Consider the following 26,241-nt stretch of genomic DNA (forward strand, 5'->3'; position numbering starts at 1 on the left):
GATAGAGAGCTTGTTCTACAAGCTGTGTTACTGTTATTGTTTTAATGTTACCTCTCTGAGCAACATGTACGTCTGGTGTTCCACAGGGATCCATACTTGGTCCCTTATATTTCAGTCATTATCGCTCCTCTTGCTCAAGAAATATAATTACATGGGTCATTTTGAATTTTAAAATGTATGTCTGATATTGGTTAAATATTACAAAATGGGGATTGGTTCTGCTTTAAATTAGAAGAAATCAGAATATGTACATACTTAACGTAGAGGGATGTCCTTCAAATACTCTTTTACATTTATTCTAAACAAAATAACATGAAGACAGTGTAATATTCCCTGTTGATTCCTGGATTCATCGAATAAAGGCAAAGGTACACACCTATCCTATTTACACTGTATAGCACTTTTACATTAGGTGCTGTAAGCAATGATATGATTTCAAGACAAGTTAGGAAAATATGCACCAAAGTGACTTATTACTAATTATTGACTATCTGTATGCTGAGTGTAAAATGTTTAGAATTGTTCTTTGTTTACACTTGTCCTCTGTCCTCAACATTGTCTCTCTGTCTTCATTGTGCCCATTTCCATCCCTCTCGCAGCCGACTACGACTACAACAGTGACCACCACTTCAACAACACACACGTAAGTGATGTCACAAGCTTTTATACGAGTGTATAGTTTCATTCTGATAATAAACTGCTCAGATATAGCTGTGTGCTGTACACTGATGGAGGAGTAACAACTAGAAATATAACATCCCTCAATTTCAAAGGTTCTCAATTCAAAAACCAGATGTAAGAAACATTTTGACAGGTTGACTGATCCCACTCTTGTTCTCTGTCTCTCTTCACAGAACTAAGCGTGACGATGTTACAGATTCAGGGATAGAAGAGCCCTACATCCCAGTTACTACAAGGTCCACAGCTAAAGTAAGGAGTGGTTCTGAAACTACATACGTTGGGTCCTTACCGGTGTACAGAATATCATACTGAACGGGTATTACAGATCACTGGGAGACCCACATTCTCCTTCTTGAATACTTCTTCTTTTTAATTTCTTCTGTGTCTGGGTCCCAATCACTTGGCACTGAGTATAATAAATCAGTCCTTTGGCTCAAAATTACAATGTACAGTGTTGAGTCGTACAGCTTTCTAGTCAGTTCTCAACAAATCCTGGTTGTAATACTATAGAAGGAGTTCAGTTCAGCGCCAGTCTTCATTTCCTCGTCTTATGCAGACGTTAGGCAATGATGTTGTATTCTGAACATATCACAAATTGCTGCTGGAGTGAATTAACACTTCTCAAACCTTTAAGAGATCTCTCAAATATTCAATATTATTCAGTCCGCACCTGTTAAAGCAGCTATTGATCTTCTCATGTAAACAGATTCTGGTGCAGGATCTTCATTAACTCTTTCATGTCCCAATGCAGCCTTCTGTTCTATAAATGAGGGCATTCCAGTTACGTGGATAGAGAGGTTGTTCTACAAGCTGTGTTACTGTTATTGTTTTAATGTTACCTCTCTGAGCATCAAAGTATTAGTTCTGTTGATATATGTGCATATCCAGCTGGAAAAATGTACGTCAGGTGTTCCACAGGGATCTATACTGGGTCCCTTATATTTCAGTCATTATTGGTCCCCTTGCTCAAGAAATATAATTACATGGGTCATTGTGAATTTTAAAATGTATGTCTGATATTGGTTAAATATTACAAAATGGGGATTGGTTCTACTTTAAATTAGAAGAAAGAATATATACATACTTAACGTAGAGGGCTATCCTTCAAATACTCTTTTACATTTATGCTAAACATAATAACATGAAGACAGTGTAATATTCCCTGTTGATTCCTGGATTCATCGAATAAAGGCAAAGGTACACACCTATCCTATTTACACTGTATAGCACTTTTACATTAGGTGCTGTAAGCAATGATATGATTTCAAGACAAGTTAGGAAAATATGCACCAAAGTGACTTATTACTAATTATTGACTATCTGTATGCTGAGTGTAAAATGTTTAGAATTGTTCTTTGTTTACACTTGTCCTCTGTCCTCAACATTGTCTCTCTGTCTTCTTTGTGCCCATTTCCATCCCTCTTGCAGCCGACTACGACTACAAGAGTGACCACCACTTCAACAACACACACGTAAGTGATGTCACAAGCTTTTATACGAGTGTATAGTTTAATTCTAATAAAAAACTGCTGAGATATAGCTGTGTGCTGTACACTGATGGAGGAGTAACAACTACAAATATAACATCCCTCAATTTCAAAGGTTCTCAATTCAAAACCAGATGTAAGAAACATTTTGCCAGGTTGACTGATCCCACTCTTCTTCTCTGTCTCTCTTCACAGAACTAAGCGTGACGATGTTACAGATTCAGGGATAGAAGAGCCCTACATCCCAGTTACTACAAGGTCCACAGCTAAAGTAAGGAGTGGTTCTGAAACTACATACGTTGGGTCCTTACCGGTGTACAGAATATCATACTGAACGGGTGTTACAGATCACTGGGAGACCCACATTCTCCTTCTTGAATACTACTTCTTTTTAATTTCTCCGCTGTGTCATTTTAAATGTTAAAATCCAAGGTGTGCCCAGTTGCTACAAGGTCCACAGTTAAACGAAGGAGTGGACCGCATAGATTGTGTCCTTACCAGCGTACAATGAATTCAAGTGGTATCATATATTACTGGGACACCCACATTGTGATTTTTGAATACTGTTTCTATTGTAAATTAGTAGTTCAGTAGTAAACAAAATATGGGGCGCAGTTCCACTTTAAACTATATTCAGTCAGAATATATACATACTGTACTAAACCTATATGCTTGTTCTTAAAACCTTCTTTTGAATTTGTGATAAAAAAAGAACAAAATGAAGACCGTGTACTTTTCTCCATTGAATCCTGTCCCAGCTCTGTCCTCATCTCTCTCTCTTTTGTGCCCATTTCCATCCCTCTCACAGCTGACAACGACTACAAGAGGGACCTCCTCTCCAACAACACACACGTAAGTGATGTCATTTACTCATCTCCAAATGAGAAGTTCTATACTGCTAAACTACTCATCTGTTAGTTCGTGTTATATTCAAGTAAGTGGACTAACAAATACCTCTAAGAAGTACCTCGCAATATAGTCTTCCTATTTGTCAAACCAAAATGCAAGTTATCTTTTTCCAGGTTGTTTGATTCTACTGCTTCTCCTCTTCACAGAATTGAGGACAATCACTCTTCAGGGTCAGGAGAAGAAGAGCCTTTTACTTCCACCACTACAAGGCCAACAGTAAGGAGAGCTTTTCAATCCTTACACTTTGTTTCCTACCTCCTTTGTGTTGTACTGAACCAGTATTGCGTGTGACACCCATGTTCCTTTTGTTGGATCTCATTCATTTTGTTAACACCGTTAATGCAAGGAGTGTTTTTTTAATTCCATCCAGTTGTCTTCTTAAATTGTTTTTGAACTTCCCATGAAGGAGTCAGAAATGTAATGACAAAATCCTCAATGACTTATATAAAGCACCTGTGGGATGATGGCACCAGGCGATGGACTCGAAAGTAGGATTCTCACATGGGTTTGAACTGTACACAAGGGTGTCAGAGATAGAAAGATTGTGTGAGCCAAATTCCCCTATTTTGTTTTTAATAGAGCTGGGCACAATGCCTGACTCTGACGTATGTCTATGTTTGGAACGTTTGATGTGCAAATGTCTCCTGAGCTACAGACAGGAATCATCCAGAGCTATGTGTATACTGTGCTGTATAGTGTTCTGTGTATATACTGTGTGCTTTGTACTTGCTTTGTGTGTGCTGTCTGTATACTCTGTATATACCGTGCAGTGTGTAGAGTGCAGAGTGAGAAAATGAGGAGCTTTACAATGTGTCAGAGTTTCTCCTCTGATCACTCTTTGAGAACTACAGTACTGTACATCAAAACGACTGTGTCCTCAAGTCCTCATTTCATGTCCATTCTCATTTCTCTTCCTATCACAGGAGACTCTGACTACAGTGGTGTCCCCTCCTCCTGAAACACTGACGTACGTAAACTTCTTTCCTTATTTAGTAGCAACTGCACAGTCTTGATTACTTGTGACAGAATGAGAGAAACCCTCAGGTCTCCAAAAATGATCAATATTCTAAAAATAACAACACATTGTACTACAGGCTATGAAATCATCACTTACATTTTAGTTAACTGATTGTGCTCTCTGTCTTACTCCTTAGAACTCTGCATGTCTTTCTACCGACCACTGGTGAATCACTGATCTTCCAAAACGTGACTGCTGTCCATGTTACGATGACCCTAAGAGGTAGGTTTCACCTTCCTGACAGTGTGACTACCTGATTATTACTAACACCAAGTAGAGAGCAAGCATAGAAGGAAGGCTAATTTAATGCACTCTCATATTACAACTCACTATAAGGATAGTGCTCTTCCCTGAAGAATTCACTGACCTTCTAAATATGAAATATATATTATGTCTTAATGTTCAATTTTCACAAATATAGGACTGAAACTGCAGACAACCAAAGGAACTTCTACAACCACAATTCCGGCTAACACTACAACCACAGCTACCCCCACTCCCTCTACAACCACGCCCGAGGCCTCCTCTACAACCACGCCTGAGGCCCCCTCTACAACCACGCCTGAGGCCCCCTCTACAACCACGCCTGAGGCCCCCACTCCAACCACGCCCGAGGCCCCCACTCCCTCTACAACCACGCCCGTGGCCCCCTCTACAACCACGCCCGTGGCCCCCTCTACAACCACGCCCGTGGCCCCCTCTACAACCACACCTGAGTTCCCCTCTACAACCACGCCTGAGGCCCCCTCTACAACCACGCCTGTGGCCCCCTCTACAACCACGCCTGTGGCCCCCTCTACAACCACGCCTGAGGCCCCCTCTACAACCACGCCTGAGGCCCCCTCTACAACCACACCTGAGTTCCCCTCTACAACCACGCCTGAGGCCCCCTCTACAACCACGCCTGAGGCCCCCTCTACAACCACGCCTGAGTTCCCCTCTACAACCACGCCTGAGGCCCCCTCTACAACCACGCCTGAGGCCCCCTCTACAACCACGCCTGAGGCCCCCTCTACAACCACACCTGAGGCCCCCTCTACAACCACGCCTGAGGCCCCCTCTACAACCACGCCTGAGGCCCCCACTCCAACCACGCCTGAGGCCCCCACTCCAACCACGCCTGAGTTTCCCTCTACAACCACACCTGAGTTCCCCTCTACAACCACGCCTGAGGCCTCCTCTACAACCATGCCTGAGGCTCCCTCTACAACCACGCCTGAGGCCCCCTCTACAACCACGCCTGAGGCCCCCTCTACAACCACGCCTGAGGCCCCCTCTACAACCACGCCTGAGGCTCCCTCCATAACCACGCCTGAGGCCTCCTCTACAACCACGCCTGAGTTCCCCTCTACAACCATGCCTGAGGCCTCCTCTACAACCACGCCTGAGGCCTCCTCTACAACCACGCCTGAGTTCCCCTCTACAACCACGCCTGAGGCCTCCTCTACAACCACGCCTGAGTTCCCCTCTACAATCACGCCTGAGTTCCCCTCTACAACCACGCCTGTGGCCCCCTCTACAACCACGCCTGAGTTCCCCTCTACAACCACGCCTGAGGCCCCCTCTACAACCACGCTTGTGCCCTCCTCTACAACCACGCCTGAGGCCCCCTCTACAACCACGCCTGAGGCCCCCTCTACAACCACGCCTGAGGCCTCCTCTACAACCACGCCTGAGGCCCCCTCTACAACCACGCCTGAGGCCCCCACTCCAACCACGCCTGTGGCCCCCTCTACAACCACGCCTGAGTTCCCCTCTACAACCACGCCTGAGGCCTCCTCTACAACCACGCCTGAGGCTCCCTCTACAACCACGCCTGAGGCCCCCTCTACAACCACGCCTGAGGCCTCCTCTACAACCACGCACGAGTTCCCCTCTACAACCACGCCTGAGGCCTCCTCTACAACCACGCCTGAGTTCCCCTCTACAACCACGCCTGTGGCCTCCTCTACAACCACGCCTGAGGACACCACTCCAACCACATCCGAGTTCCCCTCTACAACCACGCCCGAGGCCTCCTCTACAACCACGCCCGAGGCCCCCTCTACAACCACGCCCGAGGCCCCCTCTGCAACCACGCCCGAGGCCCCCTCTGCAACCACGCCCGAGGCCCCCTCTACAACCACGCACCAGTTCCCCTCTACAACCACGCCTGAGGCCTCCTCTACAACCACGCACGAGTTCCCCTCTACAACCACGCCTGAGGCCTCCTCTACAACCACGCCTGAGTTCCCCTCTACAACCACGCCTGTGGCCTCCTCTACAACCACGCCTGAGGCCCCCACTCCAACCACACCCGAGTTCCCCTCTACAACCACGCCCGAGGCCTCCTCTGCAACCACGCCCGAGGCCCCCTCTGCAACCACGCCCGAGGCCCCCTCTGCAACCACGCCTGAGGCCTCCTCTACAACCACGCCTGAGGCCTCCTCTACAACCACGCCTGAGGCCCCCACTCCAACCACGCCCGAGGCCTCCTCTGCAACCACGCCCGAGGCCCCCTCTGCAACCACGCCCGAGGCCCCCTCTGCAACCACGCCTGAGGCCTCCTCTACAACCACGCCCGAGGCCCCCTCTACAACCACGCCCGAGGCCCCCACTCCAACCACGCCTGTGGCCCCCTCTACAACCACGCCCGAGGCTCCCTCTACAACCACGCCCGAGGCCCCCTCTACAACCACGCCCGAGTTCCCCTCTACAACCACGCCCGAGGCCCCCTCTACAACCACGCCCGAGGCCCCCTCTACAACCACGCCTGAGGCCCCCACTCCAACCACGCCTGTGGCCCCCTCTGCAACCACGCCCGAGGCCCCCTCTACAACCACGCCCGAGGCCCCCTCTACAACCACGCCCGAGGCCCCCACTCCAACCACGCCCGAGGCCCCCACTCCCTCTACAACCACGCCTGAGGCCCTCTCTACAACCACGCCTGAGGCCCCCACTCCAACCACGCCTGTGGCCCCCTCTACAACCACGCCTGAGTTCCCCTCTACAACCACGCCTGAGGCCTCCTCTACAACCACGCCTGAGGCCTCCTCTACAACCACGCCTGAGTTCCCCTCTACAACCACGCCTGAGGCCCCCACTCCAACCACATCCGAGTTCCCCTCTACAACCACGCCTGTGGCCTCCTCTACAACCACGCCTGAGGACACCACTCCAACCACATCCGAGTTCCCCTCTACAACCACGCCCGAGGCCTCCTCTACAACCACGCCCGAGGCCCCCTCTACAACCACGCCCGAGGCCCCCTCTGCAACCACGCCCGAGGCCCCCTCTGCAACCACGCACGAGTTCCCCTCTACAACCACGCCTGAGGCCCCCTCTACAACCACGCCTGAGTTCCCCTCTACAACCACGCCTGAGTTCCCCTCTACAACCACGCCCGAGGCCCCCTCTGCAACCACGCCCGAGGCCCCCTCTGCAACCACGCCCGAGGCCCCCTCTACAACCACGCCCGAGGCCCCCACTCCAACCACGCCTGTGGCCCCCTCTACAACCACGCCCGAGGCCCCCTCTACAACCACGCCCGAGTTCCCCTCTACAACCACGCCTGAGGCCCCCACTCCAACCACGCCTGTGGCCCCCTCTGCAACCACGCCCGAGGCCCCCTCTACAACCACGCCCGAGGCCCCCTCTACAACCACGCCCGAGGCCCCCACTCCAACCACGCCCGAGGCCCCCACTCCCTCTACAACCACGCCTGAGGCCCCCTCTACAACCACGCCTGAGGCCCCCACTCCAACCACGCCTGTGGCCCCCTCTACAACCACGCCCGAGGCCCCCTCTGCAACCACGCCCGAGGCCCCCTCTGCAACCACGCCCGAGGCCCCCTCTGCAACCACGCCCGAGGCCCCCTCTGCAACCACGCCCGAGGCCCCCACTCCAACCACGCCCGAGGCCCCCACTCCCTCTACAACCACGCCCGAGGCCCCCACTCCCTCTACAACCACGCCTGAGGCCCCCTCTACAACCACGCCCGAGGCCCCCTCTGCAACCACGCCCGAGGCCCCCTCTGCAACCACGCCCGAGGCCCCCTCTGCAACCACGCCCGAGGCCCCCACTCCAACCACGCCCGAGGCCCCCTCTACAACCACGCCCGAGGCCCCCTCTACAACCACGCCCGAGGCCCCCTCTACAACCACGCCCGAGGCCCCCACTCCAACCACGCCCGAGGCCCCCTCTACAACCACGCCCGAGGCCCCCTCTACAACCACGCCCGAGGCCCCCTCTACAACCACGCCCGAGGCCCCCTCTACAACCACGCCCGAGGCCCCCACTCCAACCACGCCCGAGGCCCCCACTCCAACCACGCCCGAGGCCCCCACTCCAACCACGCCCGTGGCCCCCTCTGCAACCACGCCCGAGGCCCCCTCTGCAACCACGCCCGAGGCCCCCTCTGCAACCACGCCCGAGGCCCCCTCTGCAACCACGCCCGAGGCCCCCACTCCAACCACGCCCGAGGCCCCCACTCCAACCACGCCCGAGGCCCCCTCTACAACCACGCCTGAGGCCCCCACTCCAACCACGCCTGTGGCCCCCTCTACAACCACGCCTGAGGCCCCCTCTACAACCACGCCTGAGGCCCCCTCTACAACCACGCCTGAGGCCCCCTCTACAACCACGCCTGAGGCCCCCACTCCAACCACACCTGAGTTCCCCTCTACAACCACACCTGAGTTCCCCTCTACAACCACGCCTGAGGCCCCCTCTACAACCACGCCTGAGGCCCCCTCTACAACCACGCCTGAGGCTCCCTCCATAACCACGCCTGAGGCCTCCTCTACAACCACGCCTGAGTTCCCCTCTACAACCATGCCTGAGGCCCCCTCTACAACCACGCCTGAGGCCCCCTCTACAACCACGCCTGAGGCCTCCTCTACAACCACGCCTGAGTTCCCCTCTACAACCACGCCTGAGGCCTCCTCTACAACCACGCCTGAGGCCCCCTCTACAACCACGCCTGAGGCCCCCTCTACAACCACGCCTGAGTTCCCCTCTACAACCACGCCTGTGGCCCCCTCTACAACCACGCCTGAGTTCCCCTCTACAACCACGCCTGAGGCCCCCTCTACAACCACGCTTGTGCCCTCCACTACAACCACGCCTGAGGCCTCCTCTACAACCACGCCTGAGGCCCCCTCTACAACCACGCCTGAGGCCCCCTCTACAACCACGCCTGAGGCCTCCTCTACAACCACGCCTGAGTTCCCCTCTACAACCACGCCTGTGGCCTCCTCTACAACCACGCCTGAGTTCCCCTCTGCAACCACGCCCGAGGCCCCCTCTGCAACCACGCCCGAGGCCCCCTCAGCAATCACGCCCGAGGCCCCCTCTACAACCACGCCTGTGGCCCCCTCTACAACCACGCCTGAGGCCCCCTCTACAACCACGCCTGAGGCCCCCTCTGCAATCACGCCCGAGTTCCCCTCTACAACCACGCCCGAGGCCCCCTCTACAACCACGCCTGTGGCCCCCTCTACAACCACGCCTGAGGCCCCCTCTACAACCACGCCTGAGGCCCCCTCTACAACCACGCCTGAGGCCCCCTCTACAACCACGCCTGTGGCCCCCTCTACAACCACGCCTGAGGCCCCCTCTGCAACCACGCCCGAGGCCCCCTCTGCAATCACGCCCGAGTTCCCCTCTACAACCACGCCCGAGGCCCCCTCTACAACCACGCCCGAGGCCCCCTCTACAACCACGCCCGAGGCCCCCTCTACAACCACGCCCGTGGCCCCCTCTACAACCACGCCCGAGGCCCCCTCTACAACCACGCCTGAGGCCCCCTCTACAACCACGCCTGTGGCCCCCTCTACAACCACGCCTGAGGCCCCCTCTACAACCACGCCTGAGGCCCCCTCTACAACCACGCCTGAGGCCCCCTCTACAACCACGCCTGTGGCCCCCTCTACAACCACGCCCGAGTTCCCCTCTACAACCACGCCCGAGGCCCCCTCTACAACCACGCCTGTGGCCCCCTCTACAACCACGCCCGAGGCCCCCTCTACAACCACGCCCGAGTTCCCCTCTACAACCACGCCCGAGGCCCCCTCTACAACCACGCCCGAGGCCCCCTCTACAACCACGCCCGAGGCCCCCACTCCAACCACGCCCGAGGCCCCCACTCCAACCACGCCCAAGGCCCCCTCTACAACCACGCCCGAGGCCCCCTCAACAACCACGCCTGAGGCCCCCTCTACAACCACGCCTGAGGCCCCCACTCCAACCACACCTGAGTTCCCCTCTACAACCACGCCTGAGGCCCCCTCTACAACCACGCCTGAGGCCCCCTCTACAACCACGCCTGAGGCCCCCACTCCAAACAAACCTGAGGCTCTCTCTACTGCAACTACAACACCTACTACCACCAAAACTAACACTCCAACTACAACACCTACTACCACCAAAATTACCACTCCAACTACCACCACTTCTACTACAACACCTACTACCACCAAAACTACCACTCCAACTAACACACCTACTACCACCAAAACTACCACTTCTACTACAACACCTACTACCACCAAAACTACCACTCCAACTACAACACCTACTACCACCAAAACCTCCACTCCTACTACAACACCTACTACCACTCCTACTACAACACCTACTACCACCAAAACTACCACTCCAACTACAACACCTACTACAACACCTATTACCACCAAAACTACCACTCCAACTATAACACCTACTACCACTCCAACTACAACACCTACTACCACCAAAACTACCACTCCAACTACAACACCTACTACCACTCCTACTACAACACCTACTACCACCAAAACTACCACTCCAACTACAACACCTACTACCACTCCTACTACAACACCTACTACCACCAAAACTACCACTCCAACTACAACACCTACTACCACCAAAACTACCACTCCAACTACAACACCTACTACCACTCCTACTACAACACCTACTACCACCAAAACTACCACTCCAACTACAACACCTACTACCACCAAAACTACCACTCCAACTACAACACCTACTACCACCAAAACTACCACTCCTACTACAACACCTACTACCACCAAAACTACCACTCCTACTACAACACCTACTACCACCAAAACTACCACTCCAACTACAACACCTACTACCACCAAAACTACCACTCCAACTACAACACCTACTACCACCAAAACTACCACTCCTACTACAACACCTACTACCACCAAAACTACCACTCCAACTACAACACCTACTACCACCAAAACTACCACTCCTACTACAACACCTACTACCACCAAAACTACCACTCCAACTACAACACCTACTACCACCAAAACTACCACTCCAACTACAACACCTACTACCACCAAAACTACCACTCCTACTACAACACCTACTACCACCAAAACTACCACTCCAACTACAACACCTACTACCACCAAAACTACCACTCCAACTACAACACCTACTACCACCAAAACTACCACTCCAACTACAACACCTACTACCACTCCTACTACAACACCTACTACCACCAAAACTACCACTCCAACTACAACACCTACTACCACCAAAACTACCACTCCAACTACAACACCTACTACCACCAAAACTACCACTCCTACTACAACACCTACTACCACCAAAACTACCACTCCAACTACAACACCTACTACCACCAAAACTACCACTCCAACTACAACACCTACTACCACCAAAACTACCACTCCAACTACAACACCTACTACCACCAAAACTACCACTCCTACTACAACCAAAACAACAGGTAAGTCTGCTCAGGTAATGTAAGGCAAACTGATCTGCTTTGTAAAATCACAGAATGAATATCTCATTTGTCACTTCAACACTGACTGGATAAGTGCTTTAACATTAAAAGAACAAGTAAACATTGATATATACAGTATATACACGTCTAGCCAAACACTCAATTTTAAGAGGTATTACCAGCACTGTGATTAGATTTGGGTCATGCATTATGATTCTTAGTTTTCATTAAGTATGCAGTATCTTATCTGATAAACTTTGTTATGTGTGATTGACATATTCCCTATTACAAACGTTAATTTTTTATTAACTGTTTAAGATTAATGCAATCTGATTTGTTCACTGACGTTAATAAATTTGCACACGAGAGTTTATATCTCCCATTGTCTTTTCCACGAGCAGTGACAACAACACCTGTACCTGCAGTTTCAACAATATTTAAACTGGTGTTCACCATGGCAATGAATTTCATGCCTCAGCTGAACGACCGCTCCTCTAAGGAATTTCATCAATTGGCAGCGACTGTTACAATACAGGTAGGTATCAATGGGTCCCTCTGCCAAAAGTAACAGTCTGGCTGTATCAGGTATACAGCTGGGTGAAGGTTTATTTAATACTGCTCCACAGATTATCAGAAACCGACTAGTACAAGCATTCTAGACAGCAAGTAAGAAAGTCAAGTCAAAGTTAAGAAATAAATGCAAGAGTCTAAGTCTAAGCAACTCAAAAGTCTAAGATGAACAGCTGGATATTTCCTGAATCCCTGGGAAAGAACAGAAGTAGCATGGTTTGCAGTGAGTCTTTGGTTTGGGATTCCTCACCCTCTTGCTAACATTTTAGGTGAAATAATGATAATGCAAACAAACAGAATATCATAAAAAGCAACCCAGACCAAAACAAACGTATATCAAATTATCTTTACATTCCGTGAGATTGACTCTGCACTAGGATTCTGGGAGTGGTTCTTTAGGAAGACAAAAGAGACAGAAACAGGAGAGTTTTGTTCACGATCTTTACCCAGCGACTCCTCCATAACTGTCATACTCAGATAAGAGGTGACTGAAAGGAGTTGCACAGGGGAAAATCTTCAGGGTGACACCATCCTTTGAGGACCAGTAGAGGGCTGTTACACTCTGAAAATACGGAAGTACGTTTCTCACACAATTCCTGTATTGCAGCCAGGAGAAAAGTCACAGATCTTGCAGTTTCAAACAAAGTAATTAAACAAACTTAAGAGTCTTACATTGGTCTTAAGTATCCATTTCTTTCTCTCAGTTGAGTGACAGCCGAGGTGGAGTAATCCACAAAATTCAAACTTGTTCCTTTTTCACTCATAGCTTGATTTCGTGTACAGAACGAAGTATGGATCTATTTTCATTGGCGTCATCTTGTTAGGATTCAGGTAAGGAATTTAATTCTGCTGAGTGCTGACCAGTTAGCTGAGTCACTCTCTTGCCCTCTACATACTCTTGTCTTGTAGGTTTCATTCAATTGAGGACAATTCCCTCTAATTCTGAAATGACTTAGACCTACAGTTTGTTTTTTGTCGTGGTGTAACAGTGGGACTCATTCCTTAACTATTCATTACCAAATTCATTCAGGTTTGAATCCGTTTTTGCAGGCATAATGTCTAAAGATATCCAGAAAAACAGGTCGGTTTTAAAGTTACTACAATTCAAATAATTGTCAATTATTAATAATTCAAATAATAGATATCACCCAATACAATCATTTAAAATTAGAAGTCAGTGGGAGGACACTGGTCCACTTGACTTTCGATCACTCAGTAAATCCTCAGAGACTGTGGCATCAGTGTTAACACAGTTCACACTAGTGATAAAAGCCTGCGGGAGGTGAGCTAAATCTCCTTCTTTTCCCCGGACAGGCCAGGATCTGTTATCGCAGACACACAGCTGGAATTCAGGAGCTCAAACACAACTCTTACTGGCACTGCTATAATCAAAACTCTTGTGGAAGCGAGTGAAAACTCCAGTCTCACCAACTTTACTCTGCCACTGAACACCTCAGCAATCCAGGCAACAAGTAAGGAAGAAGCAGCATGGCCGTCTTTCACTTCACTTTGCAATCTCTCTGTAGAACTAGCTTGCAAAATCTTCAGAATGTGCTGGTGTAATTCAATTAAACACCTGCCTCATTGCAAATCCCCTCTAATCTGGTTTCAGACAATTACTCAGCACCGAAAATGCCTATGTTAAAGTCATTTACAATCTTCTTATGACTGCAGATTCTCTGACTATCCTTATTCTCCTTGACCTCAGTGTTGCTTTTGATAGTAAATCGTGGCATCTTACTTTTTCATCTTGAGACTGTATGTGGAGTTTCTGACATTCGTTCATGTTCGTTAAGTCTGGTGTTCATCACTTGGCCCCCAACCATTCAGCATTTACATGTTTCCAATTGGTCAGCTATTAAAATTACGTTGTCTGAATGATCATTTCTATGCCAAAGATACTCAAATCTATGTCCATACTTAACCTGACAATGAAGTAGCTGTTTTTTCACTCTCTCTAATTGCATCTCTGACCTAAAATCCTAGACGACACAGTACTTGCATTACAATCTAAACTGAAGAATTTGGAGGTGATATTGGATCCAGGCTTGACGTTTGACCCCCATGTGCAAAATGTTGTAAAACCATCTGCTTCCACCCTAGAAATATCACCAGACTATGTCCTATTCCGTCACTGACTGTAGTGGAAAAACTGGTCAGCACATTTGTCTGTAATTTTCTAGAATTACTGCACCACCCTTCGTTCTGACTTCTAAATCCTCATGCTCACCTATATTGCTGTAATTGCTTGGCACCTCAGTACCTTCTTTTGTTTTGTTTTTAATTTCCCAGTAAAGTGCTTTGAAAAGATACTTTGATTACTATTATTATTGTTGTTATTATTGTTAAGAGAATAATGGTTAGACAAGAATATACAGTATGGTAGACATTTCAAAACAAGTTAACCTAAAGTACATCATGACAGGAAGAAGCTTAGTTTCAGTCCCTGCTAACATCTAGTCTTTTAGATCTACAACTGTAATGTCCTCTGCTTTTGAGTGTCACTAATTATTGTTTCATTTTCTATCACCAGAAATAGAAACAACAACAGCAGTCCCTACAACTCTTCTTACAACTCCACTTCCATCCACTACTACACAACCTACCAACACTACTCCAACCAATTCACCAATAATTACTCCTACAACCACCCCTCATACTACTGACACATCTACAACACCTACAATTACTCCTACAACCACCCCTCATGCTACTGACACATCTACAACACCTACAATTACTCCTACAACCACCCCTCATGCTACTGACACATCTACAACACCTACAATTACTCCTACAACCACCCCTCATGCTACTGACACATCTACAACACCTACAATTACTCCTACAACCACCCCTCATGCTACTGACACATCTACAACACCTACAATTACTCCTACAACCACCCCTCATGCTACTGACACATCTACAACACCTACAATTACTCCTACAACCACCCCTCATGCTACTGACACATCTACAACACCTACAATTACTCCTACAACCACCCCTCATGCTACTGACACATCTACAACACCTACAATTACTCCTACAACCACCCCTCATGCTACTGACACATCTACAACACCTACAATTACTCCTACAACCACCCCTCATGCTACTGACACATCTACAACACCTACAATTACTCCTACAACCACCCCTCATGCTACTGACACATCTACAACACCTACAATTACTCCTACAACCACCCCTCATGCTACTGACACATCTACAACACCTACAATTACTCCTACAACCACCCCTCATGCTACTGACACATCTACAACACCTACAATTACTCCTACAACCACCCCTCATGTTACTGAATCATCTACAACACCTACAATTATTCCTACAACCACCCCTCATGTTACTGACACATCTACAACACCTACAATTACTCCTACAACCACCCCTCATGCTACTAACACATCTACAACACCTACAATTACTCCTACAACCACCCCTCATGCTACTGACACATCTACAACACCTACAATTACTCCTACAACCACCCCTCATGCTACTGAATCATCTACAACACCTACAATTACTCCTACAACCACCCCTCATGCTACTGACACATCTACAACACCTACAATTACTCCTACAACCACCCCTCATGCTACTGACACATCTACAACACCTACAATTACTCCTACAACCACCCCTCATGCTACTGACACATCTACAACACCTACAATTACTCCTACAACCACCCCTCATGCTACTGACACATCTACAACACCTACAATTACTCCTACAACCACCCCTCATGCTACTGAATCATCTACAACACCTACAATTATTCCTACAACCACCCCCCATGCTACTGACACATCTACAACACCTACAATTACTCCTACAACCACCCCTCATGCTACTGACACATCTACAACACCTACAATTACTCCTACAACCACCCCTCATGCTACTAACACATCTACAACACCTAAAATTACTCCTACAACCACCCCTCATGCTACTAACACATCTACAACACCTACAATTACTCCTGCAAACACACCTAAAACAGATATTTCTTCCGCAACACCTACTACAACCCCATCCAATTCTACTATTACATCTACAACTTCTTCTACAGCCAGAACTACAGGTAAGTTCGCTCAGTTAACCCAGGTCAAGCAGATCAGCTTTGTACAGGCACAGGATCGATGTCAAGTTAGTTTTAATCTGTAAACACATACACTGACTTTAAGCCTGATTGCATACATGCTTTTAGTTTATATAGTTTAAATAACAAATAAACATTTAGATAATTACATGCCAAGCACAACCTCAATGTCAACAGTTATCACTAGCACTCTGGATAAATCGCTCTTTCTAATTAGTATTTGTCACTTAACATTTATTTATTTGATTAATGTTGTTTTGTTTTATTCACACTTTCCTTAAAACGTTTGAAAAAAAACATTTTCTTTATAGTAGAAGATTGATGTTTCACTGCAGTCTGATTTGTGCATTGACTTTAGTCACAAGCAACAATGTATATCTCTTTATATAAATATACAATTTATATTGTTTTTCCCATGAACAGCGACAAAGATTACAGAAACAACTACAGCCCCAACAACGCCATCTATACCCACATATCTGACGAGATTTGCACTAGTGTTCAGCCTTATAAGGTCGTTTGAGCCAGGGCTGAATGACCCCAGCTCAACACAATACAAGGAACTGGAACTGAATGTTACAAAACAGGTAGGTTGGCTCTCTTTGGATTATTTAACACTGAAGAGCTGGATGACTAGAAACGACTGCAGGCAGGAGGAGGGGCGACAGTGTCTCCACTGAGCTTCTCAAAAGAACACAAGCCGCAGGATTTGCAGTCTGTCTCTTATTCAGATTGTTTTTCCCCTTGTTACCAGTAACAGTGGCTCCTTAAGGTGGATCAACTCATTACTTCATGCAAATGGAACGTTTTATGCAAACAAGCAGGAAATGTTGTTTCACACCAGTGTTTTGCGAAAAGGATGGGGAAACCACTTCCTCTCAAACCCAAAAGATGGCACTGTGTCTGCAGACTCGTGACCACGTGTTTTCCCGTTTCAGAGTCCTATAACGTTTGGTTAGACTTTTAGGTGCGGTCTGGCTGGGTGAAGGCAACTTTTTTAAAGTGAGTTAAACAATCCCACATGTACATGCAGAATTTCTAGAATGCCTTCTCTCTCCATACTGGACCACTGTCTTTGGGACTTTGATTTTGTGAATCTAGAAGTCCATCGGTTTGTTTTCCCCATGAGGGTATATTTTACAGCAGTCCACAGTCAACATTCTGTACCTGTGATGCCAAGCTGACCAAGTAACCATGTCGCAAGGGGCACACGAGTGCATTTCTGTCAGCCAATCTTCATTTTAGAGTGCCCAGCACTACAGTCTCAATAATTAAAGCACAGAAGTGGGAAGTAACTACACCTGCCACAGGTCCCACTATGACCAGCTTTCTCTTAGTTCGGTCCAGAATTCAACATCTGGCAAAGCCAAAGACTGACCCATAGCACTTGGCCTAAGATGGATGATGGATAAAATTGTGACACGTCCAGGACAGTCGCTACAAAACCATGCAAGACTGTTCACCCTTTCTGCAATGGCCAGGAAGTCTAATTAGGGGTCAGACCCCTTCAGTACCATGTCTGGGTATATGGCCAGAACTCCAGGAGTAGGAGCTGGTGACTGGAATACAAGAGAACTGGAACTGGAACCAGAGATGGTGATCTGGGCTCCATAAGAACCACTGGCTGGTTTGCACTGACATTATGTTTGGAATAATGTACTTAGTCATGACCTGCAGGGATCCGAGCTAGGACCATGACTGCTCTTATGTACATCAAGGATGGAATTAGTGGAAGACCGCAGAGATCTCTATTAGGACCACTTCTGTTCTTAATCATACAGCTGATGTAATTAGGGATGTTCCACAGGGATTTGTGCTAGGACCACTGTACTTATTCATTCATATCAAGGATATAGATGCTCGTACAGTCAGTAGATCAGATGGTGCAAAAATAGTAGAACTAGCAAACAGTGTAAAAGCAGCAAATTCATTTTAAAAAGATTTAGATAAAATTCCAAAACTAGGCAAAGACCTAGCAAATGATGTCTGATGTAGACAAGACCTGGGTTTTGCATTCTGGTAGGAAGAACACGTGATCTTGAGTATAAATTAATTTTCTCTGTCAGTTGATACCTTGTTGTAGACAGAGTAAGTTACAAAGTCCTAACTTCTTTCTAACTTGTTTTTTCAACAGCTTAATACGATTTACAAAAAGAAATACGGAATTCTCTTCATTCAGTCCAAGGTGACAGGATTCAGGTAAGGACTTGAGCTCTGCCACATGCTGGCCAATCAGCTGTTTACTCTCCAGGCCTCCACTTGGGTCTTCAAGTGTCAGCTCAGCTGAGCACAGCTCCCTCTGATGTGGGTGTTACTTAGACAGTTTCTCTTTAGGTGTAACAATGTAACAATATAACAAGGTGTAAATATTCACTACCTAATTCATTCAAGTGTGAATCAGTTGTTAGAAAGTTAAATTTAAAAGCAGATTTTCAGCTTTAACTGGAACAATTTAACCTTTGGTTTTAAGCTTCTGAAGACTGAACTTGGTCCAGATTATTTATTATAGTGGTACCAACATATCGTATCCCTGTCACGTCTGCCTCTGGAAGCAGGTGACATCATAGCTAGCCATGTTAAGTAGAGTGAAGTCTCATTCACTTAAAAAGTCCTAGTGTGTCAATATCACATGATATATGAACATTGTTCACAGTAATATAATAATGTTCTTGAATTTATTAAGTGACTTCCATCCCAAACCGTCTCGAATTGCTCCTCAAATGCTAGTGCAAAGCTCTTCATTTACCTCTGAACAGCTCCTATTAGACAGCAGATAAGCTGGAGAAATGAGACTTGGCTTCACAAATTGAAGCCAGAATAGACAAACCCAGAATATAAACTAGCCAAGAAGCTAGAGTTGCCACTTCTTCTCTAAAGAACAGCCATGGGATCTTTGACAACATAATAGTCAGGGCCTCGGTTTAATGTGTCAGAGGACAGCACGTCCTTCAGGACAGGATCCAGGGGCACAACACTGGAACGCTGGATTGGAAACTGCACTCTAGAGAGAAGAGCGCGCTCTACTGGTTCACTAAAACTACAGGATCGTGCTGGATTGTTCCTGGAGGGCACCCATCCCAGTATTGGCCGAGCCCAGCCTTGTGAGGCTGCTCAGATCAGATCAGGCTGCAAGGTGGCAACAGTGCCAACTATTACAAGAACAGTTCAGAACAATCAGAAATTAAATTAAACTCTAAACTTAAAATACCCTCAAATGTCTGGAAAATGTAGACTCTTAGATTAATCCCCCCCCCCCATATCCAAAATTTTAAAATAATATTCAGCAAAAATGCCCAATGGATTGAGTGGTATAAATCATTTTTAAAACTACTGAGATGTCTATTTTTGAATCGCGGACATAACACACTGAAATATTTTACAATCGGTCAGTGGGGGGGGGCACAGGGTTCAGACACCGGTCATTAAGTGGCTATTGAAAACTCCACAGAGAGGCTGTGACGAGTGATTCAAGGTACCTCTAATCAAAAACAACGTGCTGGAGGCGGTGAACTGTCCTTCTTCCCTCTGCTCAGGCAAGGCTCCGTTATCACAACCACCGAGCTGGATTTCAGGAGCTCCGCTCCCAGCGCCATTGAGATCGCCAACGCTTTCAAGGACGAGCTGGCGAACTTCACTCCGCCAGTGGACAACACGACAATACAGGCAACAAGTAAGAAAGAGGGAGTGGGGCCGTCTCTCTCCTGACCCTTCTCCTGACGTGCGCCTTTGGTATTTTCTCAGTAGAAATGCTAAGAGAATGAATACCCCTTAGAAGCCAACACAGATGTCGCAGAAGACACGAACCTCAAATCATGCCAGGAAGTTTTTTTTTTTTTAAATATATATAAAGAAAGTCACGGAGCAAATGTTTACCTCACTCGGCACCGCTGCCAAAGTCTCGTCTTTCACCTCCACCGCTCTCCTCCCCTGGACGCCCCGACTTTCACTGACCAATTCTTCTTGCGCTTTCCATCACCAGAGCTGGAAGCCAGCACAGCCGCCCCGGCGAGCACAACGGTAACGACCGGGCCGGCCAGGCCCGCCTCCGGAGGACACACCGCGACCGCCAGGGCCCGCTGGACCTTCCTCCTGACCCTGGCCGCTCTCGTCCTGCCCCGCGCCGCCCGGCTGGACAGCCCGGCCTGAGGCCTCGGAGCGCTCGGCGGCTCCCGGACCCTGCTTTTATTTATCAAGAGCGTTTCCAAAAAAATCTTCCGATGTAAAATCAGTTGACTATTCCTTCATATAACGTGCAAAAAGAGAAATCCCTTTCATATGTCTCGCTTGCTTTTTCAGCATATTGATATAAAGGTGCAAAATGAAGTATTATTTAAGTCCATCTTCTAAAACCTCACTTTAATACGCTGTTTTTTCCTTTTCTTGATTTCAATACGTTAAAACGTGCTCACGGTTCTACCGGTTTTTTGCTTTGTCTTCTTTTGTAAAGTACCCTGAGATTCTCATGTAAAGTGCAATATGTAAAAATAAATATTATGAAGCATGTTTAAAAATGATGCGTGTTGCGTGTGACTCATCACTCCATCCCCCTTTCTCTCCAGGACAGCCTGGTTTCCTTCTAATCCTCTCTGTTCATTCGCAGGTTTCGACTTCATGTCTCTCTTCATCTCCCCTCGACCCAGCTCTTGTTCTCCTGTGCTATATAATCTCTGCTGACCCCCCTGTCTTTCTCACACCTGAAGAAGGCTCCACAACCGAAAACCTTGCGTTTCCTTTCTTCTCTTTTCAGCATGGAGTAAACCTTTACTTGCTCCTTCGCTGACGCAGCCCCCTGCTTGAACTGTATCAGTGTTAGATCTTTAACTCTAAGTGTATAATACGCATCACTTGGCGTGATGTGAACTCGGGGAACGACTGCACAGCCCACAGACTGCCACAGCTCCTATCAGGCTCAGACACAGGCACTGGGAGCTGCAGAACAATTACATGCCTGTAATTCCTGCGTTCCTTCCTTGCCCAGTAATCCCCAGTACAAACAGGTCTTCGTCCTCGGGGGCGCCGCACAAAAGCACAAGGCACTGCAGGCTATTGTACCACCCCACTCCTCCAAATGCTCCAGTAATTCCAGCCCTTTCCCTTCCGGCTCACCTTTTCCCTCCTGGATCCCAGATGGACAACGTCAGGCTCTTTCAAACTGCCTCGGCAACCTCAACCAGCACAGTGTTCAGTTCACTCCGCCTGTGACTATATCACTACTGCAGGACAGTATCCAGGCCGCCATCAAGCACTTGAAACAATCTGTTTACAACGTCTGCATGGTCTGGGATGTGGACGTAGGTTAGTGACACATCTCAGGTGAGTCGGCTTGGATTTCTAGGACAGCTTCCTGAAAATCCCCGCCCAGCTACAATCTGTCGTGCTGACAGAAGAGGAAATGTCCACACCACAGTGTGGGAAAGGAATCGCCACTCACCCAATTGAACTCGTAATTACATAGGTCAACAAAAGTCCTCAATGTCACACTGCCGAAATACTATGCTTCCGGTACGTTGAACTATTAATGAGACAGAACAGCCAACATACTGAGCCCCTAACAGCGAGAAAACAAAGGGATTCACTGCAGGGAGGCTCCAACACAAATTATTCCGGAGTTTCAACACATTTATTCAAAACTATTCCCACTGCCAATAATTCCAATGATCCCAGACGTTACCTGAAGCAGGTTACTGAATTACCTCACTTAACCATATAATAGAAGACTACAGAGTATAATACTCTTTAGCAGGGCTGGGAGTTTTTCTTGAGTATTTTGTTTTTGAATTTTGGGTTAATCCTGCTATGTAACATCTCCTCGTTCGAACACTTCAATCACCTTAATCAATCACTCACTGTAATTTACGCGCAGTATGTGCATATTAACAGCAAAGATTACGAGCTGGTTTAATTGAACAGCATCGCAGTGTGCAGCAATAAATCGAAATGGCCCCATACATGTATGTACTGTAATGCGCCAACAACAGTTTGCTTTGAAGAGATGTGAAATACTGATAGCAGAAATACGTGCGGTAGTACAGAAAAACACTGTAAAGCGGAAAACTAAAAAGTTTCGCAGGCCGTGGTTTCTTGTCTGTTAAAAACTGAATCACTGATGCTGTTGTGTAGAAAGAACACACACGCGTTCCTCAGCATCCAGGGGACGGGTAACAGCTATTGTGCATCGTTTAGACTTGAACTCTATGTTTGGATACCACGTCCCTTCATCTCTTCGGAGACGAGCTTGTCAGCTCCTTCACTAAACCAACCAATAACCTATTGTTCATAAGTTTTAGCCAGTTAAATGAGTGCTCTCTAAATTTAAGCATGAGCAGGATGATCTGTGTGTTTTTTGTCGGCCTGAAGGGGAGCATTTTGGTGCATTTATTTGTTAGGTGCCTGTGTTAGGGTCTGTGAAGGTGTTTTGGACGGACTTGCAGAGTTTTGTTTGCAGGCAGTTAAAGGTGCTTTTTAGATTTAAGGATTTTGGTATTTTATTGGACTTTTGAATAGAAAATTTGGAAAAAGAGCATTTATTTATAGTAAATGTATTCGTCATTCCGGGTAAAACGTCACATTCATAAATCAAAATGGTCTGATAATACTCCCCTTTTCAGTACTTTTGAGGTGGAGATGAAACACTATTTAAATTCTCTAAAAAATTTGAGAAATGCTAAAGCAAGGAAAACATGATATATGTAAAAAAATACAATTTGATCACATAATTTACTTCATTACCTCTGGCAGTTAAATGTTTTTCTTTTCTGTTTGTGTTTTTTTTCTCTTGTACCCGTTTCTGATCCTCTGGTTGTATTTGTATTTGTAAATTCTTTATACCTTTAATTAAAAAAACTAATAACCTATTTCAAACCACAGTGAAGGGCGCCATCCAGCGGTGTGTAAACTGGCATTTGTTCAAATATAAAGAAATAAAACCGTGTGCTTACCTGTTGCGGATAATTCACAACAGCCGCGACACCTTATGATAATAGGAACAAAAATTGAACCATACATATTCATAAACATTTTTGGGTATGTTTAAGATTCCGTTGCATTTCACTCAACAGCACTTTTGTTTCCGTCAATACACATTTTTTTTCTACCGCACTCTACGACAAACCCACACTCAAGGTTTGGAAACCGGACATACTCTAAGCTACTTACACTGCGCCCTCTTGTGGCCTGGAGGTCTGATGGGTCTCTCCACCCATTTACTATTTTTTCTCTAATGTATAATTTATTAATAAGCCCCATAACCCCAATTAATTTATAGAGGAAAATACAACATATTAAAAGGGTACATGCGAATTGTTTTGTGGTGAGGATGGCTTTTATTGGTAATGTTGGTTATGCGTTACAACAGGGAAGGAGCTCTCGGTAGGGAGATTCCAAGGTAGGAGGTGTAATTCATCACATGTTCTGCACATGACTTGCTTTTGCCCCCAGTCAAGTGGGCGTTTTACTGGAACAAATCTGCCAAAGTACCTCTGCTCCATCCTGATACACAGGAGTCCAGTGTGTCTCTCCTGTTGAGCCATGTCCTCCATGTCTTCTCACAATCTTCGCTTCAGACTGGTCATCTTGCCCTGAGATGGACTTCCAGGGCCCCCTTCAGGGTGTGTCTTGTCTGTCTGGGTGTGCTCTGCAACTGCATTCTGGTTAGAACTGATCTAGAATAGATTTGTCCTCTCTGTTTAGATTCCCACATTACTGACTGGTTGGTTTGTACACATGCACCTGGTGTGTGCTGGTTCCACAACTGGGCCATCTGACTCAAAACCACCCACAAGGGACTTTGAGAACATGCTTTGAATTTACCAAAAACAGTTTCTGCAATCTGAGACTTTTTGTATTCATTGCGTTCAATGTTTGTGTTTGCACTTGAATGTCATGCATTTTAATTATTTGTTGTCATTTTAAAACTCTTGAAAAGCTTCTAAACGTATAGGCTTTTATTTTTAGATAAGGACAACATTACAAAAGCTTGTTAGCGCCAGGAAAAACAAACAGCATTGTGTTTAATCTCAATATTTATTGTATTTAAAGGGATTCGTTTGAACTCGATTGTTTTTGCATTTCAACAAGATAATATTGCATTATGCTGCCAACCACCGAAACCTGTTAGCGATGTGGAGAAAAAAAGTATATAATGCATTGAAACAAGATCATATTGATAGTCCTCTAGACAGTGAGACCCTTGATGTCCGGGTGAAGTTATTCATGGTGAGTGAAAGGTTGGAGAACGTGCGGTTTGAAAATGAAATACAGACTTCAGAACAACATTGCAAACATCAAACCAAGTAACAGCCTCAGGGGTTGCAATGCCAGCCCGCCAGGAAGGAAAGATTTTAATCTTGACCAAGCTAAGGTTAAATTGCACTGCTTCTAAGCTTTTCAAGTCCCAGTTAGGCATGCAAGTAAATGGACTAGAAACAGGGTTGGGAAGGTTTTATAACAACAGAATAGGTATGTCTCCCACTTAAACTCTTGCCTGTAGGGGCAGTTTCATGTGCAGGCTCTTCCTGCTGTGCTGCCTCATGGGTTTACTGACAAACAATGGAATCATAATGTTTCCCTTTTAAAGCTCCTTGAAATATTCCATCAACACCATCACAGACGACGAGAGCCCTGCATTAATTACAACAGAATCTCTTTATTCTCCTCACTGCGCAGCAGAATTAAATAATAAAAATAATAATGCTTTTTAAACAATGAATACATTTTAAAACTGAAATTGTACAGTATTTACATTCAATAGATAATTAAAACATTGATACATTGAAAAATATTGCACAGAAAGATCAGAACACTAATAAAGTACAGAACAATATACATGATAATGTAAGTATTTATTTTCTTTAAGATAAAGGTTGAACATAGTTTTTTTTCTTTTTATACTTTTTTTTTAAATTAACTTAATCATATATATGAAAGTTTGAGATCTGAAAATGTTTCTATGAAATTTTCCATTCTAAAAATTGAATTATAATGGTTTGAATTTAAAGATCTGGAATTTTAAATTCCGACTCACTGTGTGATTTCATCAAACATTCTCAGGCATAAAAACATAAAACTCACGTTTCTGCTTTTTTCTGTATCAGGACCATTTTTATCCTGACATTGTCAAATGAAACATTAATAATTATTAATTGTATCATATTTGTTCATGTAATATTCTTGTGTTGAGTCATTACTCATTCTGGGTTGAGGCCAGAACACACAAGACAGAAGTGATCCTTCCCATAATGTTAAACTTCACCACAGTAATGGCAGATTCATTTATGCCAAGCTAGCGGTTCAGAAGTATTTACTCAGTTCAAGAAACCTTCTACAGATCCATCAGACTCTCCCTTATTATTGCACACACTACTGTAAGAGAGAGGAGAAGAGTTGTGACTGCACCCAAACTGGAAGATACTCCTGCAATGTTGCTTCCAGATGTTGGTGATCTTGTAGTTGTGGTAGTTGATTTCTTGGTGGTTGTACTTGTAGTTCTTGAACCTGTGCTTGTCGCTGTTGTGGTTGTTGAGCTCGTGGTTGTTGTTGTTGGTGGTGGTGGTGTTGTAGTTGTGGTCGGTGAACTCATGGTCATGTCTTTTGGTCCTGTAGTTGTTGTAGTTGTGGTTATGGGTTTTGTGGTTGGGGTCGTTGAGCTCGTGGTTGTTGTTTCTGGTCTTGTAGCTGA

At 46.5% G+C, this 26,241-nt stretch overlaps 2 protein-coding genes and 1 long non-coding RNA gene across 3 annotated transcripts; all 3 read left to right on the plus strand.

The window, feature by feature from the left end:
• Positions 1-623: 623 nt before the first annotated feature.
• Positions 624-10,623, plus strand: LOC138239468 (mucin-2-like; the record flags this gene model as incomplete). Its single annotated transcript, XM_069191677.1, has 10 exons — positions 624-643; positions 855-930; positions 2,110-2,153; positions 2,364-2,439; positions 2,977-3,020; positions 3,224-3,293; positions 4,001-4,044; positions 4,232-4,317; positions 4,517-8,964; positions 9,133-10,623. Coding segments are annotated over exons 8-10 (5,952 nt in total), but the record flags the coding sequence as incomplete, so codon positions are not given.
• A 1,158-nt stretch (positions 10,624-11,781) lies between these two features.
• LOC138216037 (uncharacterized) lies at positions 11,782-15,742 on the plus strand (the record flags this gene model as incomplete). Its single annotated transcript, XM_069191678.1, has 5 exons — positions 11,782-11,857; positions 12,259-12,392; positions 13,194-13,258; positions 13,742-13,899; positions 14,961-15,742. Coding segments are annotated over exons 2-5 (1,086 nt in total), but the record flags the coding sequence as incomplete, so codon positions are not given.
• A 514-nt stretch (positions 15,743-16,256) lies between these two features.
• On the plus strand, positions 16,257-21,079 carry LOC107078158 (uncharacterized). The gene is made up of 5 exons (XR_011189912.1): positions 16,257-16,547; positions 16,989-17,152; positions 18,700-18,764; positions 20,099-20,235; positions 20,545-21,079. It is a non-coding gene; the product is annotated as an uncharacterized lncRNA (long non-coding RNA).
• The last annotated feature ends 5,162 nt before the right edge of the window (positions 21,080-26,241 follow it).

The sequence above is a fragment of the Lepisosteus oculatus genome, chromosome 6 (assembly GCF_040954835.1).
Source record: "Lepisosteus oculatus isolate fLepOcu1 chromosome 6, fLepOcu1.hap2, whole genome shotgun sequence".
NCBI lineage: Eukaryota > Metazoa > Chordata > Actinopteri > Semionotiformes > Lepisosteidae > Lepisosteus > Lepisosteus oculatus.